The 22,735-nt window shown below is 45.6% G+C and overlaps 1 protein-coding gene across 2 annotated transcripts in view; it reads left to right on the top strand.

The window, feature by feature from the left end:
• The window catches only part of EFCAB5 (EF-hand calcium binding domain 5), a 50,438-nt gene that overhangs the window by 23,523 nt on the left and 4,180 nt on the right, over positions 1-22,735 (top strand). Inside the window, exons 6-19 of one of the 2 annotated variants that reach the window (XM_083172302.1) lie at positions 667-822; positions 1,825-1,927; positions 5,060-5,242; positions 7,008-7,100; positions 10,473-10,565; positions 12,432-12,646; positions 12,899-13,055; positions 13,585-13,871; positions 13,976-14,145; positions 15,100-15,328; positions 16,582-16,734; positions 16,843-16,949; positions 18,311-18,567; positions 20,178-20,407. In XM_083172302.1, coding sequence (XP_083028428.1) covers positions 667-822; positions 1,825-1,927; positions 5,060-5,242; positions 7,008-7,100; positions 10,473-10,565; positions 12,432-12,646; positions 12,899-13,055; positions 13,585-13,871; positions 13,976-14,145; positions 15,100-15,328; positions 16,582-16,734; positions 16,843-16,949; positions 18,311-18,567; positions 20,178-20,407 — 2,433 coding nt within the window. The remainder of the gene's footprint in view (positions 1-666; positions 823-1,824; positions 1,928-5,059; positions 5,243-7,007; positions 7,101-10,472; positions 10,566-12,431; positions 12,647-12,898; positions 13,056-13,584; positions 13,872-13,975; positions 14,146-15,099; positions 15,329-16,581; positions 16,735-16,842; positions 16,950-18,310; positions 18,568-20,177; positions 20,408-22,735) is intronic. The other variant, XM_083172303.1, reaches the window with a different exon arrangement.

A 22,735-nucleotide genomic window follows, 5' to 3' on the forward strand; every position in this document is an offset into this window, starting at 1 on the left:
TGTTGTGTATGCAGATGCACCATATAAGTCGTGTTCCATGCTAGGAACCTGAATACAAAGAGTAATTTAATGGGAATTTATAGAGAAAATCAATGACGGCTGCATCACACACCACACTGTACATGGAGGGGGACGGTTAGCTCATGTAAACATACATGTAGTAAGCTGGTTGTCTGTACCAAGGAATCAGTAACACGGGTTTTACAGCAGCAGCTGCCTGGAAACCAGCAGAATTCAGTTTACTATCTACTATGCCCGCCAGCAGACTCCTGTGAAATTAGCCAATGGGAGGCTGGGAGCAGGCTTAAAAGTTCAGGAAGGGGAGGAGCTGTGACTTGTGCTGTGTGGGTACATGTACACATAAGTCCCCACTGTCATGATGATGGGCCTATTTTTATGTTTGCATGTTGAGCTGTAGCTCCATCCACCCCATTTGTAATCTCACCCTGTTTTGCAATGAATAACATAAGGGTATTTCCTGGTATGATAGACAGTACTGTTTTACTGGATCCTACAAACAAACAACCTTTTCCACTTCTAAAAGCCACTTATTCACTCTTCATACCCAGGGGCATTCCAACATGTTTTCTTTCACTAGTTATGTAGAAAATACTGTTATTATTCTACTGTATATGTACTGGGTGTTGTCTACCATTCTCCTTGCAGTATGTGTATCCAGTTATCAGGCACATCAACACAGACTTGTTCCAGCAGTTTCTGCAGCACATGGCACAGTGCGCTGACATGTTCCGGGAGACAATCATACATGATATTTGGAGACAGAAGTTTTCAGAGCTCTTTCTTGCATGTGATTGGGGAAAGGTTTGTTCTACAATTTTTTTGTTTGTTGTTTCTCTATGATATCCGAAACAGCAAATGACACTTTATCGTGTGTATTTATCAATATTATTTTATACTAAATTAAGAGAAAACATGTGTTTTTAAAGCCTTTTCTTATTATTTGAGTATCACATAAGTGTGCTAATATGCAAATAGTACACATGACATTATTATACCTTCCAACTGCCCCAATTTTCAAAACAAACAGTCCATTTTTGGGGACTGTCCCACTGTACTACCCATGGGCAGCAATGTTAAATGGTGGTGGGTTGAGGGGAGGGGCAATTGGGAGACCACCTGTCACTCATCTGCTCAGTGAATAGCCACACCCCTTTTTTCCAAGACCATGACACTTTACAGCATGGCTTTGCTACACAGAAGACAAAAAAAAAGTAAAAAAAAAAAGAAAATAATACAGGAAAACTTACCTGCTAAAGCCAGGGTTTGGAGTAAAACTTTGGGCAAATTTGTCATATTTCATCTGCATCTGAGATGCGGATTGTGATAAATATGGAAGGTATTCAATGTTAGGCGTGCTCCCGCAGCCATCTCCCGACGGGGGAGATGGCTGCGGGGCCCTATTCAATGCTGTCTTCCCCGACAGCATTGAACAGGGGTTTTGCGCAGAACGAGCCCGACAGCTCGTTCTGCCGAGAAAAGCCGGAGCTCGTCTATTTTCGTCATCAACTCACGGCCACGCCCCCTTCTCGCCGCTCGGCAGCCGGGACATTGAATCCCGACTGCCGAGCTCCAGGCGAGCAAAACGAGAACGGGACAGGGGCACGGCTGCCGAGCTTACTCGACAGCCGTTCCCCTGACATTGAATACCCCCCAAAATATCCCAGTCTTATGCGCAAATTAAAATATGTGATAGAAGCCACATTGTATTATCCCCAACACTAAACTCCTATTATAGAGTACCCATTGTAATTAATGGAGAAAGAAAATGATTATGCCTTGACATATTGATGTTTGTGTTTTTAGGTTGGCTTCCTAGACAGGCAGAGGGTTCTTGCCCTCTTGGAAATGTTCTATGATGGTATAACATCTGATGCAGAGGAGTGGCAGCCACGAAACCCTCGGCAATGTAGGGAAATGTACTTAATATTTACACACACTGCTCATATGTTTTATTGGTACTTGTTTCCTAGCACGGCGCCCATCGGGTCCCATCGCATACCTTAACTTAAGGTATGCGATGGGACCCGACCGACCCGATTTCGATTTTGGGCTTTTTTACTGCTTTTCCGACAATTGTAAAATTGGGTCCATCGCATGCCATTATAATGCATGCGACGCGACCGACCCGATTTTACATTGTATGCATTGTATTCAATGTAAAATTCCTATGTAAAATTGGGTTCATTGTATGCCATTATAATGGCATACAATGCGACCCGATTTTACATAGGGAACAATATATAGTGTGGCGAGCACAGCGAGCCACCGAGCCCGAAGCGTGGCGAGCGGCCGCGTAATAGCTCTGAAGTAATGCACGTCCCCTCGCGGGGCTCGCTGCGCTCGCCACGATTCGGGCTCGGGGGCTCGCTGCGCTCGCCACACTATATAAAATAAACTCCACACCGACGTGGATAGTGGGGGTATGAAAAGGTCGGAGGACGCATACCGCCGCCCCTCGCTGCACTCGCCAAGCTTTGGGTTGGTGTTCATCGTGGGGTGGCGTTAACCCATCAGGGTGGGTATACAATGAAAATTGGGGTCTGGGGGGCATTTAACATTGGGTCCAATGTAAAATTGGGTCTCAGGGACCTTTTACATTGGTTGCACTGTAAAAATCGGGTCCATCGCATGCGATTTGGTCGCATGCGATCGACCCGATTTTTCCGACCCGATGCCTACAATTCAAATCGGTGGCGCCGTGCTAGGAAACAAGTACCGTTTTATTTAATCATATTCACTGTACAGTAGTTGTAGCATACATCAATGCATGAGAAATGTATTGTGCTCAGTTCTAAAAACATATTATGCAAATTTGAGAGCAGAATGGGCCTGATTCTGTGACGGAAGCAAAGTGACAGTTCCTGTGTGAAGCCTTGGCAGGCAGATTCATCCCAAAGACAAATGCTGCAACAATATTGAAAAATATATATCCAAAATTGTGTGTTTGGGCCTGAGATCATTCTGATGTATGCAGTGGCAGCTCTTACCGTTTTGGAGGAGGGGGGCTGGAGGAGGGGGGCAATGCAGACCCCCCCCTGCCGAAGTCGCTGCCACTGCCACATTCCACGGGGGCCGGCGCGTGCACAGTAACTTCATACATACTGCGCATTCGCTGGCTCAAGCCTCCATGGGCTTCCCCTGGAGGCTTAATCAGGTTCCCGGGTCCGGCGCATGCACAGTATGGTCCGCGGTACTGGGCATGCGCAGAACCAGTTTTGGGGGCTGCTGCGCATTTGTGCACAGAGAGACATCACAGAGGGAGGGAACACCTCCCAATGGGATTGCATTGAGTTCAATAGGAAGTCACTGCCAGTCACATTGAAGCCAGAGCAGTCTCACAGACTGCATCTGGCTTCAGTTTAGGCAGAGACAGTGGCGGATTTTACCTGGGGGGGCTGTAGCCCTGCAGCCCATAGGTAAAATCCGCCACTGGATGTATGGGCACCTTAAAAAATAGCAACACACAAAAAAACTCATTGGAAACTGTGTAGACCTGTACAGCAGTTGCATTTACACTACAACAGGATAGACGCAGCATAAGAAAAAAGGGTACCTGGGCGGCCAATTTTTTCATCGCATGCCAGTACTTAAGGCATGCGATGAGACACGATGGGACCCGATTTTCGGGGGTTTTGGACGTTCCTTGTACAATGTAAAAATCAGTCACATTGCATGCCATTACAATGGCATGCGATGCGACGCGACCGACCCGATTTTTACATTGTACTCAATGTTAAATGGCCCCCAGACCCAATTTTTTATTGTATACCCACCATGATGGGTAATTATTAGGTAAAATTCCCCCCCATTGTTAACGCCACCCCACGATCAACACCAACCCGAAGCATGGCGAGCGCAGCGTGCCCGCGAGGGGTGGTGGTACGTGTCCTCTGACCTTTTCATACCCCCACTATCCACGTCGTCGTGGAGTTGATTCTATATAGTGTGGCGAGCCACCGAGCCCGAAGCGTGGCGAGCCCCGCGAGGGGACGCGGAATACGAGCCCGATGCGATGCGACCGATTTTTGGTTGTACAATCACATAAGATGAAAAAATCGGGCGCCGAGATAATACACAAGTACCGAAAAAAGGTTACAATACATACCAAGTCACGGTAAAAAGGATATAAAGGAACTGTTGGGGAATAATGCTCTCAGTGATGTTCATACTATACACTATGGAGTGCACCATGTAAATTCTTAAGAAGAGCAATGTGGCATACACGCGGGGCGATTGTAGCCCTATTTCTAAGCGAATACATAAAAAAGGAGAAGCAGAGCTTGGGAAAAAAACTCTGAAACCGTTGGATTGACTTCACATGTATATTAAAAATAATAATAATGAAATTACTAACAATACATTTAGTGAACCATTTGGACATGGATTAATAGCAAAGCATAAAAAATAATTATAGTTACAATCTAGCAATTGCAGTAGGTATTACTGAGATATTAGCTGACGCATAGCTGCAGCACTGTGCTCACTGTCCGTTCCTATTTGAACCTGGAAATATATGGGTCATATCAAGAGTGTATATAATTACCATCCGCCTGTTTGTATTGAAGGATCAGGGTTTTTGGCAAATGTTGAAAGTTCCTCTTTTATGAATGAGGAAAGAGTGCAAAAGTCCCTTTATAGATCCAGATGGTCATCGTGGAGAAGGCCACTAGCTGGAAACTTGAGAAACGTTCCGGTCCGTCCAGGCTGGTTCGGGCAGTGGGCAAGATGTCAGAACAGTGCTGTGACTTGTAGTCCAACTGACGCGTTTTGTTGTAAAGCAGCTTTCTCAAAGGTAGAAACGATTGAATCAAAGAGACAGAAACTTCCCAGAAGCCCTAATCTATCCCCGCCTACAAAACTACCAATACAAACATCCCAGACTGTTATCCAATCCCCTTTTATGAAAAAAAGACACAACCCCTGGCTGTCCTGTCATGTAAAATGCATTTCAGCATAGGCCATAAAACGTATGTCACTTCATGCGCACAAGGTGCACTCCGTTATCTTTTGGTTTAATTTCTTATCTTTTTGGCTTTAGGGCCCCTTATTGAACTGGTTGAAATGGAACCGACTGACTTCTGGGCTGATTTCCAAGAAGGGGTTACTACACTGGAAGACAATGAAAACGAGCCTACAACTATAATATCAAGCATACCCAATGGGTCTCTTCCTGAAGTAGATGACCACAAAGACACAATGTCTATGGAGGATCAAGGTGATGGTGAGCCAGCAACAATAACAGATGGCCAGGTGTTGGCAGAGGATAGTAGGGATTACTCCTGATCAAAAGCAGCGGAACCCTAAACCCTTGGAGTAGGGATTGCCAATGACCTATCAATGCATAACAGCCCTCTAAACCACAGCCACTTCGATAGGCCCACCAGTGCTTATATTGCCATTGATGTTAATTATTGATGACACAACTGAACAGGAAGTCATTAGAAAGCCTTGAAGAAATGAAAGTATTAGAACCTAGTGGTATTGGTGTACCTATAATGGGTGCAGGGTGTGTGGCACACATGGGTCCTTGGGTCCAGGGGTTCTCACACTGCTCTACTTGCACCCACACTACTTGCACAATGGTGATCCAGTAAGTAAGGTACCAAGACCTCTGACGTGTGTAATGTTTACTATTGATTATTATCAGGCCAGAGCTTTTAGACCACTACTTCCCCTCGTGGCCATTACACTGCATTTCATATCAGTTATACTGTCCCAACACTAGTTGTAAGATGACAATGCTGGCAGAAGCATAATAAAATATTCAGGTGCTTAGCATCTAAAGGGCACATCAGCAGCTGAAATTCATAGCCATGTCATGGAAACAGATTTGGGTTTGGTGCACTGCCTTTGACACACCCGTGATATGTTGTGGTGCTGCCATTGAGAGGTAATAGATCATCCTCCCCACAGCCCTTACCTGGCACTGAATGTTTTCCTTCTCTTTGGACAATTTAAGAAGAACCTGCGTGGAATACTTTTGTAACCTATGGTGAAGTCCAACAAGCTGTCATGTCCTGGCTTCAGGAGCTAAACACTGATTTATTCTATGCCAGGATAGATTCCTTGGTATGGAATGAATGCTTAGATTAAGTATGAGGACTTTGTAGACAAATAATCTGGGAACATGGCATGAGTGGCACATGCCCAATAGAAGATGAGGAGAGAGGATGGTGTCCGCACACTGAACGCTAAACTGCCTCTGCCTAGTGTTGAAGGGTTTTGTGAATAAAAGGAAAGAGTAGATAGTGGGGACAAAAAAAAGTTGAGAACAAAGAATAACACATATACATGTTCTTATTTGTTGTAACTGTCCTAGCTACAGTAGCATTTGTTCTTGTACCCAAAGATCCCCCTTTTTCAATTCATGAATAATAAATAACACAAGCTGCTATGACTTAAGCCATTGGACGGCAGTAGAGATAATTTAACACAAACTGTGATTTAGGATATGCAGGTTCTATGCAAGTTTGTAGGGATTTTTGCACATGAGCAAGTGTGATGGGCCCCAGCGGTCTGAAGGGCCCCAGGGCTTACATGATCTGGCACAGCAGCTGCCTGTACTAGCAGGCCTGTCAGTGACCCTCGTGGCCCGGCTGTCTACTGTGCACCATCTGTGTGTGGCTGAGTCTGACTGACTCGCTGTGTGCATTTGCCATCTACGCAGCACTCAGAGCCGTCTCCTCGGCCTGGGGCTGCAGTCTCTGTATCTTATACTTTTACTGAGCATACGCGGGTCGTCTGTTCTGCACTCTGCAAACGACCTGCCCTGCATGCTCGTAGTGCTCGGCTCTCTTTTGTGAAAGTGGCAGGCCACCTGATGAATTTAGGATTGGGTGGGGGGGCCCAGAAATATCATTGTACAGGGCCCCAAGATTTCTGTTGCCGGCCCTGTAAATGCTATAGCATAAAGACTCTATTGCACAAGCTGACAAATCACATCGTAAGTCTCACTGACATGTTGTGTATGCTTACATGTTTTACAGGTGTAGCACAAACAGAGGAGGGTGGCCAAGCCCCACAGGCTGAAGACAGCAGCAGCAGTGCCTCACATTTTATGGAGGGCCAACCCTGGTCAGGTGACTACTACTAGAGTTTAGGGTACTTGTTTCCTAGCACGGCCACAATCGGGAGTAATCTTGTACCTTAACTTAAGGTATGTTAATGTTAATGCACGTCGGTCGCGTGCATTAACATGGCACCCGCCGCGATGGACCCGATTTTGCCATAGGGTTCAATGTTAAAATATTTTTAACATTGTAATCGCGTTCATCGCGTTCATCGCGTCGGTCTTGTGCCATTATAATGGCACAAGATGCGATGGACGCGATTAAGCACATTTTACATAGCTAACAATGGGAAATGGGCCAATATGCCCATTTCTCATTGTATATGCCCCCGTCATGCCTATAAATTAATGCCCCCCCCCATTGTGAGCGGCACCCCATGATTGACGCCAACTCGAAGCGTGGCGAGCGTAGCGAGCCCGCGAGGGGCGGCGGTACGCGTCGTCCGACCTTTTCATACCCCTACTATCCACGTCGGCGTGGAGTTGAGAATATAAAGTGTGGCGAGCCACCGAGCCCGAAGCGTGGCGAGCGCCCGCGTATACCTGTGAAGTAATGCGCGTCCCCTTGCGGGGCTTGCTGCGCTCGCCACGCTTCGGGCTCGGTGGCTTGCTGCGCTCGCCACACTTTATATTCTCAACTCCACGCCAACAAGGATAGTAGGGGTATGAAAAGGTCGGAGGACGCGTACCGCTGCCCCTCGCGGGCTCGCTACGCTCGCCACGCTTCGGGTTGGCGTCAATCGTGGGGTGCCGTTCACAATGGGGCCATTTGGGGTCTGGGGAGAATTTTACATTGAATCCAATGTAAAATAGGGTCCCAGGGACCCTATTCGCATTTGATTCAATGTAAAAATCGGGTCCATCGCGTCGGTCGCATTGCATGTGATTTGGTTGCATGCGATGCGACCGACGCGATTTTTCCGACCCGATCAAAATCGGTGTGGCCGTTCTAGGAAACAAGTACAGAGTTTAGTACCCTAACATTTAGCTGCATATACAAAAATATAGGTTTATGTTTATTGTTCCACAAATAATTGTTGATGTGTTATATAGAAAATTATACCTCTACCTTATGCTTTCCAGTAACCCATCATTCCCAATTACTTCATTGAGTAGGCTCTGGTATGTACAATTATTGCTGACCACTGATGATCAGCCACAGTAATGATCTTTGAATACTGGAGGAATAGCGCAGCAGCTGTGCAGTACGGATCTGATGTTATTTCTGGTTGTAAGTTGGTTTCTCCGCTACCTAGAGCTTATTACAAAAAGGTTACTGCAGAGGTCCCAAGCTGTTACATTAGTAAAGAGTGTTTCCCAAGAAAGTAGCCCAAGTTAAGTGTAGGAAAATAGTAAAAGGGTAGCAAACCTGAAAGGTAAATTTTTTTTTTTCACAGTTTACAGCGGTACTTGTGTAATATCTGGGCACCCGATTTGTTTCATTGTATGCCTTAACTTAAGGCATACAATCAGATGCGATGGACCCGATTTTTTTCGGAAAAATCGGGTTGATCGCATTCCATGCAACCAAATCGCATGCGATGCGATCGACGCAATTTTTACATTGGATTCAATATTAAATGGTCCCTGAGACCCGATTTTACATTGGGTCCAATGTTGAGCCGCGCGAGGGGACACGGAATACATTTTGAGTAATCCGCGTCCCCTCACGGGGCTCGCTGCGCTCGTCACGCTTCGGGCTCGGTGGCTTGCTGCGCTCGCCACACTATAGAAAATCAACTCCATGCCCACTTGGATAGTGAGGGTATGAACAGGGTGGGTATACAATAAAAATCGGGTCTCAGGGACCATTTAACATTGAATCCAATGTAAAAATCGTGTAGATCGCATCGCAAGCGATTTGGTTGCATGCGATGCGATCGACCCGATTTTTCCGGCCCAATCAAAAAATCGGGCGCCCAGATAATACACAAGTACCTTCTTAAATTCTTAAATGTACTCTCAAAAGCAAAAATTTTAACATTCTATATATACTGTGTGTGTGTGTGTGTGTGTGTGTGTGTGTGTGTGTTTGCAGGTGGTAACCACCAGATCTCGCTGACAAAAGCTAGCTCTGTGCATGAGGAGCTTGTGTATTACCCCAGTACCTGTGATGTTAAATGCTGTATCAGGCAGTATGATTGAAAAAATTATTTATTAATGATATCAATATTTTTTTGTATAGATCTGTTTCTTGTGATGAGGTAGGAGTGGGTAAGCGTTAAACACAATATAGCTTATATGTTACATGTACTATTACTTGTTTCAAATGAGAACGGGTTTCCAGCTCCTTTTTCAAACACATGGCAGTTAGGAGCTGTTTTTCTGGAGCACCATTTATCATGCGTAATGAGTCACAACAAGAATATCACTCATTGATAAATCAGCTGTTTAGATGATTTATTTTCTTTTTAATTTGTTACAGTGTTTACACTGCGGGGTCAAACTGGCCTTCGAGCCACACACATGGGCCACTCCATATGCACAGGGTCTCCAGAGGATGCCAAGTGACAACCCTTGCTCAGCTCCTAATCTTAATCTCAGGCTTATTTTCCGAAGACAGGGTGAAGCAGGGAAGGGATGAAAGGGGTAGCAGTGGGTGACGCAGAGTAGGGCAGAAAGAGGCAGAGAAGTGACATGGAGAGAAAGTGGAAGACAGAGAGGTAGTTGTTGCCAGTTAAGGGTGATGGGCCAGTGGGTGACAAGTAGAAGGTGAGTGGGAGGCAGTAAGTAACAGGGAGAGGTAGTGGATGATGCCAGGGATAGGCACAGGGTGACAGGGAGCAGTTGACGCAGGGCTGGCCCAAACCTAATTTCTTGGGTATGCAGAAGATTTTGGTACACCTTGTATGAAAAAACAAACAAACAAACACATAAGCTTTGCATATAAAAAAACTACACACATAGCTTTCACATGAAAAAAAAAACCCAACAACTCATAGATGCCAATTGTTTTGTGCACCACTTAATTAATGGACACCTAATGGGCTCGCTGTGGCCATCTTGAATTTTCAAAAATGTCTCTGTGTCAAAACAATCCCGGCTTTCCGCATTAATGCCCCACCCTCTTGCATTGGCTTGTATTACCCTGCGCAAGGCCAGAGAGGCAGTCTGACAGTGGAGGAGGAAAGGTGAAAATAAAAGATACCTGGAAGTCCTGGGTGGTGGCCATGCAAAAGAGCTTAATTGAGGGAAGAAAACATCGGGGGAGGTGGCACCCCCCCCAAGAGAGAAAGAGATGAGGCAATAATGCTGTGCCTAGGGGCAGCCTGAAGCTTATATTTGGCCCTGTGTGTCACCTTATTTATGTTTTTTTATTTGAACACATTACTGTAAAAATGTAACTATGTAACCATTTATTAATCATTCTGTATGTTTATAGGTGAGCTACTGACTTCAGATCTGGCTATCACGTACAATTCTTATGGAGACAGAAGTCAGGATGAGTTCTGTGAAGTATCCTCTAAATTTACAGGTATTTATTACATATATATTCCCATTCACAGACCTAACCTGCCACTCGTCAGTGGTTATGTTGGAAAATATTCTGGCTCTAGCTGTGCCTAGGGATGGCCATCGTCCACCAATGATTCAAAATCATCGCTGGTTTATGGCCGATGTTGAATACTTTTGCCATCGATGAGGGAGAACCAAATGGTTTCCCTACATCTATGGCACAGCAAAACCAATGTTTTGCTGTTGTTTTTTTTTTCTAAGTAGCTGACCCAGACACCCGCAAAGCCCCGCCCCATATTTTGGTTGGCCCACAGGCCAATCAGTAATACAAAATGGATGACCATCGATAGGTAAAAATATTGATGGTCATCCATTGGATAGTTTCACATTATCGATGGCCAGTTACACTATTGCCATTGATGGCAACCATTGATGGCAATGGCAACGATGGCCATCCCTAGCTGTGCCTGATTTTCAAGATTCAGCAGCTCCTTTAGTGCTGTGGAAATATGACTACACACACAGCACAGGCCAATTGTTGGTATCTTCTATCTATATTTACCAATGTACCAGATTAATATTCATAAAGATTTTCTTGTTGGGCATCATAGTATTTTTGTGCTGCCCTCACTGTAATAAGGTGGGTGATGTCACTGTAATATTGTGGCAGGTGGCAGCATTAGTCTCAGATTTCCATTATGTAGATTGTATTTTCTGTTATACAGTATTAGGGTCTAATCTAGACCAGATTGCACAACTGCCAATCCATAGGCTGGGCGCAGGGGTTGAAGTGGGAATTTAGAAGTGGGGTTATGGAAAAAATTTTATAATGGCAAGGGGTTTGATAACTTAATATTCTCTTACTTGCAGTACTTACTCCTTTCCTCACTTGTTCCCTACACCTCACAGACGCTCAGGGGGAAATTTACTAAAGGAAATTTGTAAACAAATAGGTGTATTTGTATTTAGAAATACACTTATTTTTTACATTTACTATCCCGAAAATATGGCAATTCATAAAAACAGAAGGACAACACAGGCTGTTCCTCCTGCATAACATCAGGACACCACAGGCTGCTCCCCCTGCATACCATCAGGACACCACAGGCTGCTCCCAATGCATAAAAACGGGAGGACACCGCAGGCTGCTCCCCCTGCAAAACATCAGGACACTGAAGGCTGCACCCCTTGCATAATAACAGGACTGAGGAGGAATCAAGACACCACAGGCTTCTCCGGAAGCCTGTGGTGTCCTGACTCCTCAGTCCCGTTCTCCCCCTGTAAAGATGCTAATACTGTACCTGCGGTAGTGAGGCTGATCTCGCCGCCGCCGGATAAGAACATGATCGGCAGAGGCAGGATTCCCCGTGTCTGCTCTGGCCCTACTCGTCCCGCCTACATCCAGCCCACAGCCCTGCCCAGTGCCCTTTGTAGCTGCCTCCTGCACTGTCTATACATGTCCTCAGTGCACTAGGAAGGCAGTCATTTTCTTAGAGCCGCGACCAGAACGGCTGACAGTAGGAGCCGGAGGGCTACTCACTGGACCACCAGGTGGCCCTTACTGCCCCGCAGCACTAATTGATAAAGTGGCCTGGGGGGCACATGGCACCCTGCCTCCTGGCCCACCCCGCCTCTGCTTACAATCTATATTCCCTACCACATATACACGCACACACAAACATTCTAGGGTTAATTTTTTTGTTGGGAGCCAATTAACCTACCAGTATATTTTTGGCTTGTGGGAGGAAACCGGAGTACCCGGAGTAAACCCATGCTAGCGACTTAATTATTTCTCTCCGTGTAGACATTAAATACACTTAATTTATAACTTATTTGATATGGGTTTCATGAGAATGTGAATATGTAACTATATTCCTTCTCTTAGATTTGCGCACTATCATATCGGATATCAATAGCCGTGGTCCTTCACACATTCCCAGTGCTTTCAATGGCAGCTCTCTCAACATGCCCCAGTTTGTACAGCTGATGGAGACCTTTGTGGGAGACAGAGCCCCGCTTGCAGCTGTGGAGAAGCTTACCTCCTATATACAGAAGGAATATGTAGAGACGGAAGAGGAGAAATTAACATTGTTAGCTAAAGTAATGCCTGCTCATACTACATTTCCAGCTGTATTATATAGTTGCTGATTTAATTATTAGTAAATTATTAATGCAAAGATGGTAAGCATACAAATATCAATGTTTTTTTTGTAATTGCCTCTTGTTATATGAACCTTTTTATTCTGTATGACCTTTTGGTTAGTTAGTTAGTTAGTTAGGTTAGTTTATTATTGGCTAACTTGTGGCAATACGTATATTATTATTTATGTGTTATTTGTTACCTCCTGGTAGGTACGTCGGGACGCACTTATGGCACAGCAGAAGCTTATCCTACAGGCTCTCTTTGAGAAATGGGACAATGATGGCTCTGGATTTCTGTTGCTGGAGGAGGTAGAAGCAGTCCTTGCAAAATTCAAGGAGGGGATGGAAGCTGAGGTCATGGTTAAAGGTGAAATTTGCACTTGTACATCACTTGCAACACACTTTTCTTAGGACCACCGAGTTCACATAGTAATGGGAAAACTTGCAGGCAAATACGCTTTGTACTACTTAAGGGGCCTACACGTGAGGGGATTTTGCTGAGCGATCTGTGCGATGCTAGATCGGTCAGCAAGATTGCTCAGCATGCAGCGCTGCACAGCAATGTGTGCTGAGCGATTTGTCAGAGACAGGGTTCTCGTGTGAGAACACTGGCCCTGACCGGCGATTAAGTAGATTTAGCCAGCATACAGGTCAACATGACTGAAGGTCAAAATGCAGGAAGGTCGACATGGGGTTAGGTCAAAAGGGTCATAAGATCGACACACCATTAAGTCAACTTGGGCAAGGTTGAAAGTCAAACGGTGCAAAAAGTCTCTTTTTGCATAGTCCAGCTGGCCATCTCCGGAGGTGGTGAGCTGAAATGTCCCTTTCCATTAGGAATAAATACAGAACTCTTGTCCACACTTTCTGCTATTTTATATATTTATTTTATATAGGAAGGGAGGCTCTAACATCTTCACAATCTCAGCGAGGGTCAAGGAAGCTGTCAGTGTCTGAGTTCAGTAGCTACATCTTGGGTGTGATCCGAGAGCTGCCAGGACTGGAGAAAGAAGTGTTTGAAAGTTTGGTGGAATTTTTGACTTCCAGTGTAGAGCGCACGCAGGCAGAAAAGCTCAGAGGATCCTCCCGAAGGAAGTGGCTTCAACAAATTCAGACAGTTGCTGAAACCAGTGGAGGAAGCCTTGAGTCTGTCTACAAATCTGTGTTCCAAGTGCTTTACAAGGTACATCTACCATTTGTCAGAATGTACTAGCCATTAACAATTTATATTCATTACATAGAATATAGATATACAGTAGATGTCAAATTATACATTTATGCTTGAAGGATGCAGAGGCTCATGGAAATAACAAAAAGATCAGCGCCAACATTGCCCTCCTGGAGCAAAGTTCAGTAGAAGAAAGGTGGACAGAGGTTCTACGTTATGTTGCATGTACTTCCGAGGATGCAGTATATTTACTAAACCAGACACTGAACAGAGACATGAAGGGTGTGAGGTAAGGACGGAACCAAATTCCCTTTGTATAACCACATTTAATGCTCTGTTTTCTTGCTTTGTTGATTGTTATTTATTTAGTTTCTTATATAGCGCAGCAGATTCCGTTGTGCTTTACAATAGTAGACAGTGATAAAACAAACTGGGTAACAATAGACAGACTTGCAGGGCCCTGCTACAAGCTTACAATCTATAGGGATATAAATAATCATCTGAAATCTTCATCTTCTCCCTCTTCTCTAGCATCTGCATTCAGCATGATCTTTTCTCTCCCATCTATATAAATATATTATCTTGTCCCTGCTTTTCTCCAACTGCCCAAAGTATTTTCACCTGTCCACCTACAAACTACTTGAGTGGCTTGTTTATAAATTGCCTTACAAACTTCCTATCTCCTGTCTCTGTCTTTAACATCTTAAGGTGCATACTGGGGTAGCCAATCCCGGAATCGGCCCCAAAATGTCCTGGATTTCAATCCCAGGATTGGACTAATCCCTAAAATTTGGTTTTCGGGATTAGACTGCGCATGTACAGTCTAATGCCGAGCAGCGTCTGAGCACCAACTCAGACTCTGCCCGGCTGTTCCGAACCCGGCGTGGTTCTGACCACTGTCACTGTCGGACGCGACTGTGTACGGCCAGGAGAGGTCAGGTGGCGAGAGGGTTAAGACGCCGGAGGTGCAGTGCTGCTGCCTGGATTGAGGATTGAGCATTTTTCAGTCCCGATTCCCGGGATTTAATAAAAATACCCCGGGACTGGAATCCCTAGTGCATACACACTGGGTGTTAAAATACACAGATTTAATAATGCAGAAAAACGTATAAATAGAGAGGGTCTGCTCAAAATAAGCATTAAAAACCAGTGAATTAGGTGTTGCTGTGAAACATGTATATTAATAATAAATATGAATTGACTAGTTTCCCATCTTCCCGCATTTGATATTTGCTTGTCCCAGCTTTGCAGCAGTGGACACTGGGACCCCACAACATGTTCCTCGCGTTCAGTATCATGGAAACATTCAATTCTGGAATACAGAGCGCCCTGAAGCAGACAGGAAGGGATCTCTAATTGTTCTGCCACTTATAGACGTGAATCAGCAGATCTTTGGAACCCTCAGCATTGACACTATGAGAGAACCCCGTGACAGGAATATTTTCCTCGCACATGAGATTAGCTTTTATCAGGTGTGTATGTCCAATGGCCGAATAACTAGTGCCGTCAAAAGTTCTGATGAGCCCTGACACTGGGGGCATGACCAAATCGAGGGGTCTGACTAGGGATGACCATCGTTGCCATTGCCAACAATGGTTGCCATCGATGTTACAATCGATGGCAAAAGTATTAGACATCGGCCATGAACCATTGACGATTTTGAATCATCGATGGTCAATGGCTATCCCTAGGTCTGACCATCCATGGCCCCTCCCCATAAAATGTTAACAAAATAGCATGTGTGCTCATCACAGCTGTGGTTCCAGGGGTTTGGGGCACTAGAGGTTCCCACTTGTAACACTTTTCCTTTGTTCAGTACCACTGCAGCCGATTTGGTACAGTAGTGCAGTACAGAGAAATGGAGTGCTCGGTGGCAGTTTGACGTGCCGTTGTGGCTGTGCTGGTATACAGACGAGACTGCAGAGGTAGTGGGCAGAGAGGAAAAGTGTTACAGATTGGGGGGGGGGGGGGGGGGGGGTTGATGATTTGGGCTCTAACGGTCCTCTCTATCTGGCCCAGGCCTGGATAAGTAGTACTTAGTACCCCCTGTCCATTCCAGAGGAATAAGCCTGATCCTATCCCTAAAATCATACAAAAATTCTCAATGTCAACATGAACATATACCACTTATTCCATGTTATCTTTTTCATGCCTATTCATATATTGAAACAGTCATATTATTTACATTTTTAGCAAACGTGTGAATTTAAATTGTTATTATAGCAGATTGCAAGCCCCTCACTGTAAGTATTTTATTACATGCACTAAGCCTTCCAATATAATTTTATTTGAATAAATGGCAAATATATAAACTTAAGTTCCCTTATTCTGGTCTGTTTGCAGCAAGGCTGCGTTCGCACAGGAGCCGATGTCTTACTGTGCAGGCGCATTTCTGTGCATGTGCGTACACCCACGGCGAGCAGACTGTTCTTCGGGTGCACACACCCAGGACAGTGGGTGGAAGGGCGGCGAGCGGCCCCTTTAGCATATGGGAACGGCCAGCATTTTATGGGCGTTCCCATGAGAGCGCTGGCGGTTCCCATGCTAATGAGGCCATGGCGCGGGTGCGGGGGCGGGCAGCTGACATCACCAGATGCCCTCTAATTTCCTTTCCAGCCTGCACGCATAGGTAAGGTTGCTCAGAGCAATCTATGCATGCACCTTCCACATCTTTCGATGGTCTATTTTTCAAGGTCTGTAATAATTTATGGAAATGTTCCTCCAGGGGGTCACAAATATATTTAGTACAGCATTCCACCACGTTCAGAGGCAGAGGAATATTGTGCAGTTAGTGAGCAGTGCACTGGCCTGGATCTACAGCCGCGCTCCCAACATCCGGATTATCAACACCTACTTAATGGAGCCCTGTACTGACAAGGTAACACTATGCAGACAAATATTACGTACAGCACTGATTATTTTTCTGACAGAGATTGCTGTGAGTTTGTGGTCATAGACGTATTATGTTTATATGTTACACCTTTAGGCGCAGGGATATGTCCTCCGGAACATGATGCACACAGATAATAACACCGGCGTCTCTGATATCTACAGCTCTCCGGCCACACTGCGCCGAAGGGATAATCTGTTCAGGTCAGTGGCTTTAGGAGCAAGTATTGTTGGATGCTACAAATGTTAATTTAAGTAATTAATGCAATTAAGACCTTCTCAATTCCATTAATTCATTTCAAATGAAAATTTGACTCACTTGAACCATTTGAACACGCTTGGAGAGCGATGAATAGGATGTATATTGTTCTACTGTTGGCATATCTAAAATGGGTGCAGGGTGTGCAGTGTACATGGGCCCCTGGGTCCAGGGGTCTATGTACACTGGGCCTCTGGACCCACACCACACACACTGCACCAGTCCCGCAGCACCCGCGGTGGCGGGGAGGCGCTTAGAGGGTGTGGACGCTGGGGGGGCTGCGGGACTATAGTTACGCCACTGCCTTCTGCCCCTGCCGCCGGTGCTTCTGTCTGCACCAGGTCCCGGCTCTCCTGGCTACTGCTGCTAATGAGAAGTGACACTCGGAAAATGGCTGCTCTCATACAGCACACCGTTTTTAAGGTTGCTAAAGGAGGCAGCCAACATTTTCGGCAGGGGGGAGCCGAATTAATAGTTACGCCACTGCTGTGCACCAATATAACTGTAGTTACCTCTCTGGAGTGGTAAGGACCGTGCATTCTCCCTTTGTCTTGTCGAAGTTTAAAATTAGACAAGTTTAAAGCGGAAAATGTTCATTATTATATTTCCAAAAGGAAATATTGTAGTGCTACATAAATTACACTACAGGGGTAATAAATAGGTGCTGAGGCGGAGTCACATGCTGCCCTATCCCCACGCAACTATGAAAGGGTATGTGTCATGAAGACACATACCCTTGCATGTCCCACAGCAGGAGAAATCTTTGATTTCTCCAGGGCTCGGAAATATAAGTCAGTGAAGACTGACGTACATTTGCGTTGTTCCGGATGAAGAGAAGACATGTGATGTCAGACATCCACCCCTGCACCCTGTGTCACGCCGCATGGGAACGCCCATGAAATGTGGGGCGTTCCCATGTCCCGCTGCAGCCACCACCCCAGTCCAGTATAGCGAATAGCGATATTTTTCAAACTTCACTCGCAGATTTGCACAGGGCAACTTTACTCAGTCTGGGCAGCGGCTAACCACTCGCAGCCATCTGCAACTTTGCAGATCAGCGATCAGGGCTGAATTAGGTGCTTGGTGCATTGTCTTGGTCCTAGCTACCATACCTGCAAAAGGGAGGGTGGCATGGGGAAGGTGAAAATGGTTAGACAATACACAATTTGCAGCTAGTAGACATGTAATGTAAATTGCTCCAATTTTAGATATGCAGTAGGTGGAGTGCTTGATTTTATTGAACTATCTGCATTTCAATATAATTATGTTCTATAATGAAAGCAATACCTGCTTGTTATTTGGACAGGGATTATCTCTTTAAGTGTGCAGACAGCTCAGAGGTTATTACTACTGAGGCTTACGGAGAGCACCATATTGCTGTACCGATCCGAGACCCAACAGGGAGAACCCTTGGAGTGTTGGACCTGAACACCGGTCACTGCAGGGAGTTGCCAGCCCATGAGTATCAGGATTTACAGAAAATGCTGCAGATGTTACAAGAAGCCTGTTATGAGATTCTGGAGGAACAACTAATTCGGGACATCCCAAAAAAAGCTGTTTTAGGTAACATTTTTCCCATTCAGTAATAACAGGTTTTATGCTTGATTTATAAGTATTGCTGAATTTATTACAATGTGATGATTAATAAGAATTCAAATAAGTTGTTTAGACCCCCCAAATAAATATGAGTCTCTTAATTGCTTGAATATTAGGAATACATCAATTACAGTGATGTTCGATCAATGAGCTGACTGATGAAATATCAATTCAATTGTTTACCACTAGAGGGCGCCAATATCCTTAATAATAATGGAAGTTCCTCGACCATCCCTTCCTCAAGTGCTAGCAACAGGCCGCATGTATTTATCTGCAGTTCATTATATAGTGCAGCAAATTCTATCGCTCTTTACAATTGGAGACTTTGTTTTTAAGGGGCCTATTCATGATCACAGATACACCTGCAGAAATGCTAGTTGACCATGTTTTTAGTAACTGGCTCATTTATCATTCGGAGCCCTATCCCATGGGATAGAGGTCTGGGTTGGGAGAGAGGGATCCCCCTGGCCCTGTGGCAGTGTGCACGCGGTAACTCCGGTGACACATGCGCACTGGGCAGACCTTGCGGTGGTAAGTTTGATTGCTGCTGAAGTAGTGTATTAGGGACTGCAGGGACAATTGTCGGATCAGCTGCCCCTGTACTGGAGCAGTGCCAAATTGCTGTGGTTTTTAAGTCTCCAGAGGTGCAGTTTGCAGCAGTTTGGATAATTGAGGGACCCTGAAAGCACAAAAGGTCACATTATAAAGAGTAGTGAAACAAAGATATCTGCCAACCAGAACAGGCTAGCACACTGTCCGCATACCTCCCAACAGTCCCTATTTTAGCGGGACAGTCCCGATAATTAGGGCCTGTCCCGCTGTCCCACCCGCGGCAAAATGGGGGCGTGGCCTCACGGGGAGCTGCAAGTATATGCCACGCCCCCTAAATTAGGCCACACCCCCCAGGGAAGTCCAGTAACAGAGCATCTTCTCCCTGAAGGAGAGGGTCAGGTAGGCAAGCATGGTTAAGGGGCATACACACGTAGAGATATGTGCTAAGTGATTTTGCTAATCTATTTAGGGTAGGTGATTTCCCTGTGTCCAGATCGCCCATGGAGAGCACATACACATGCAGTGATTTGTGCTAAGCAATTTTACTTAAGCAAATAAAAAAAAGGCCGGGTAGTGGTTCAGAATGAGAGATCTCGATCACTAGCACTCAGCAATTTGACTAGAATTTGACTTCATGCACTGACATGGCGATAGCAATGTGCAGAACTGCGCATCATAATTGCTTGGGGCATACACATGGAGAGATATGTGCTTACTTTCTAAGCAATCTAGTCAGATTGCTTAGAAAAGAGCACAAAATCGCTCCGTGTGTATGCCCCTTTACTGTACCACGGAATCCTAGTTTCCCTTCTTAAAGGCAAAAAGGCAAGCCTATTCATTCATATACCTAACCTGTATATGTTTGTAAACAGACAGCAACATACATGCTCAGTTCCTTCACATGCATCAATTTGAAAATGTTGCATGACCAAGAAAGTAAGACAAACATACACTTCCATACTTGTGAATAATGGGCTTTGTGTAGTGTTTCTGGGGTCTGTTCCACCTTTGCTTTGTCATTACAGAGGCAGAACAAGTGTCTGGGCAGAGGAGAGTGGGAGTCCTATTTCATCGTTTCATGCTACAGGATCTGAGGCAGTGTGTCAGTAAGCTGGACCACCAGTCCTTTGCTGAACTGAAGAGCTATAAGGAGCCCCCTGTAATGGTACATAGTATCCTCAAGGCTGTGCTGCTTTTCTTTTGCCCAGCCTGGGACGAATCAGAGGAGATTCACAGCTGGAATCAATGCAAACTGGTAGGTCAGTTGTGAAGTCTAGAACAGCATACAGACATGCCCAGTTACAATTTTGGCAGTACGGATGTTGTAATGGTTAGCATTACTGCCTCACAGCACTGAGATCATGGTTAAATTCCCACCATGGCCCTAACTGTGTGGAGTTTGTATATTCTCCCTGTACTTGCGTGGGTTTCCTCCGGGTACTCTGGTTTCCTCCAACATACCAAAAATATACTGGGTTATTTCACTCCTAACTAATTAACCCTAGAATCAATGTGTGTACATGTGATAGGGAATATAGATTGTAAACTTAACTTCGGCAGGGACTGATGTAAGTGTTCTCTGTGTAAAGCGCTGCAGAATGTGTGTTCGCTATATAAGAAACTGTTAATAAATAAATATAGTGCATACATATTCCGCAGCACTTTACAGAGAATATTATATTTAAGAGAATATTTAAACATTCACATCAGTCCCTGCCAGTGGCGCTGGAACGTTTTTAGGTTGGGGGGGGGGGGGCAAGATATAATCTCATTTTGGCGCCCCCTAAATTGCTATATGTTACCCCCTGATAGTTAATGAAATATGTTTTCATCAATAGTAATAGAGTAACAGAAAAACACTATAGTTTTATTAGTAACAAAATAACATTTGTCCAGCACATGTCCCCACATCCCTCATATGTCCAGCACATGCCCCCACATCCCTCATATGTCCAGCACATGCCCCCACATCCCTCATATGTCCAGCACATGTCCCTATAACCCTCATATGTCCAGCACATGCCCCCACATCCCTCATATGTCCAGCACATGACCCTATAACCCTCATATGTCCAGCACATGCCCCCACATCCCTCATATGTCCAGCACATGTCCCTATAACCCTCATATGTCCAGCACATGTCCCTATAACCCTCATATGTCCAGCACATGTCCCTATAACCCTCATATGTCCAGCACATGTCCCTATAACCCTCATATGTCCAGCACATGCCCTCACATCCCTCATATGTCCAGCACATGCCCCCACATCCCTCATATGCCCAGCACATGCCCCCACATCCCTCATATGTCCAGCACATGCCCCCACATCCCTCATATGTCCAGCACATGTCCCCACATCCCTCATATGTTCAGCACATGTCCCTATAACCCTCATTTGCCCAGAACATGTCCCCACACCACTCATATGCCCAGAACATCAATTGTTCACACACTCCCCATAACTTAATACATCCCCAATGTACATTAACTCAAATTGTGAGCAAGTTTAGAGATCTCCTCAACTTACTTTTTTTGTTTTGCTGCCTGGATCCCTCCCATACACAGCAGGGCAGACACGCTGGCCGCAGCAGGATGGGGTTGGAGCGCGCTGGGGACCTGGATGCTGGATGCCATGCCCATGCGACGCTCGTCGCTGAAGCAGCAGGGGGCGGGCGGCCGCTGGGCAGGGCGGCCGGCAGGGAGGGGACTGAGTCTGACAGGGAGGACGGATGGAGAGACCCGGCGCAGCGGCGCCAGCGCGCATAGCACTGCAGGATATGTGAGTGTAGAAAAGACCTCACACATACATCAAGACACAGACGGGCCCCGGCCGGGCTCTGGGGCCCTTCAGATCGCCGGGGCCCGTCACACATGTCCCCCTTGACCCCCCCTGTCGCCGGCCCTGACAGCGCCCCCAGACAACGGTACTTTAGCGCCTCAGTAATTTGGGGGGGGGGCCAAGCTGCCCCCTCGCCCCCCCCGTTCCGGCGCCCATGGTCCCTGCCCCAGTGGAGTTTATAATCTATATTCCCTACAACATGTACACGCACGCACACACACACACACACACTCACACACACACACACTCACACACTCACACAGAGACATTCTAGGGTTAGTCTGTCCCAGGCCTTCTGTTCCCTGTTATATAAAGGAGAGACACCTGTGTGCTACAGTAGGAATCATTGGGCCTATTTCAACCCTGTTAGCAAGGCTGCAATTTTTGCAGATGGACAAAACCATGCAGCACTGCAGATGGGGCAGATGTAACATAGAGAGAGAGTTCGATGTGGCTGAGTTATTATGTTTCTGTGCAGAGTAAATACTGGCTGCTTTATCCTTACACTGCAATTTAGATTTCAGTTTGAACCCGCCTCACCCAAATCTAACTCTCTCTGCACATGTTACATCTGCCCCACCTGCAGTGCAGCATGGTTTTATCCATCTGCAAAAATTGCAGCCTTGCTAACAGGTCTGAACCAGACCCACTGTGCTCTCTAGGGGTTTTATTTTCCTGTTTGTTTATGTCTGTAAAAGTGACCTTGAGAGGAAAATCACAATATAAATAAAATTAGTATTA

Source organism: Crinia signifera, chromosome 2, assembly GCF_055691185.1.
Source record: "Crinia signifera chromosome 2, ASM5569118v1, whole genome shotgun sequence".
NCBI classification, from domain to species: domain Eukaryota; kingdom Metazoa; phylum Chordata; class Amphibia; order Anura; family Myobatrachidae; genus Crinia; species Crinia signifera.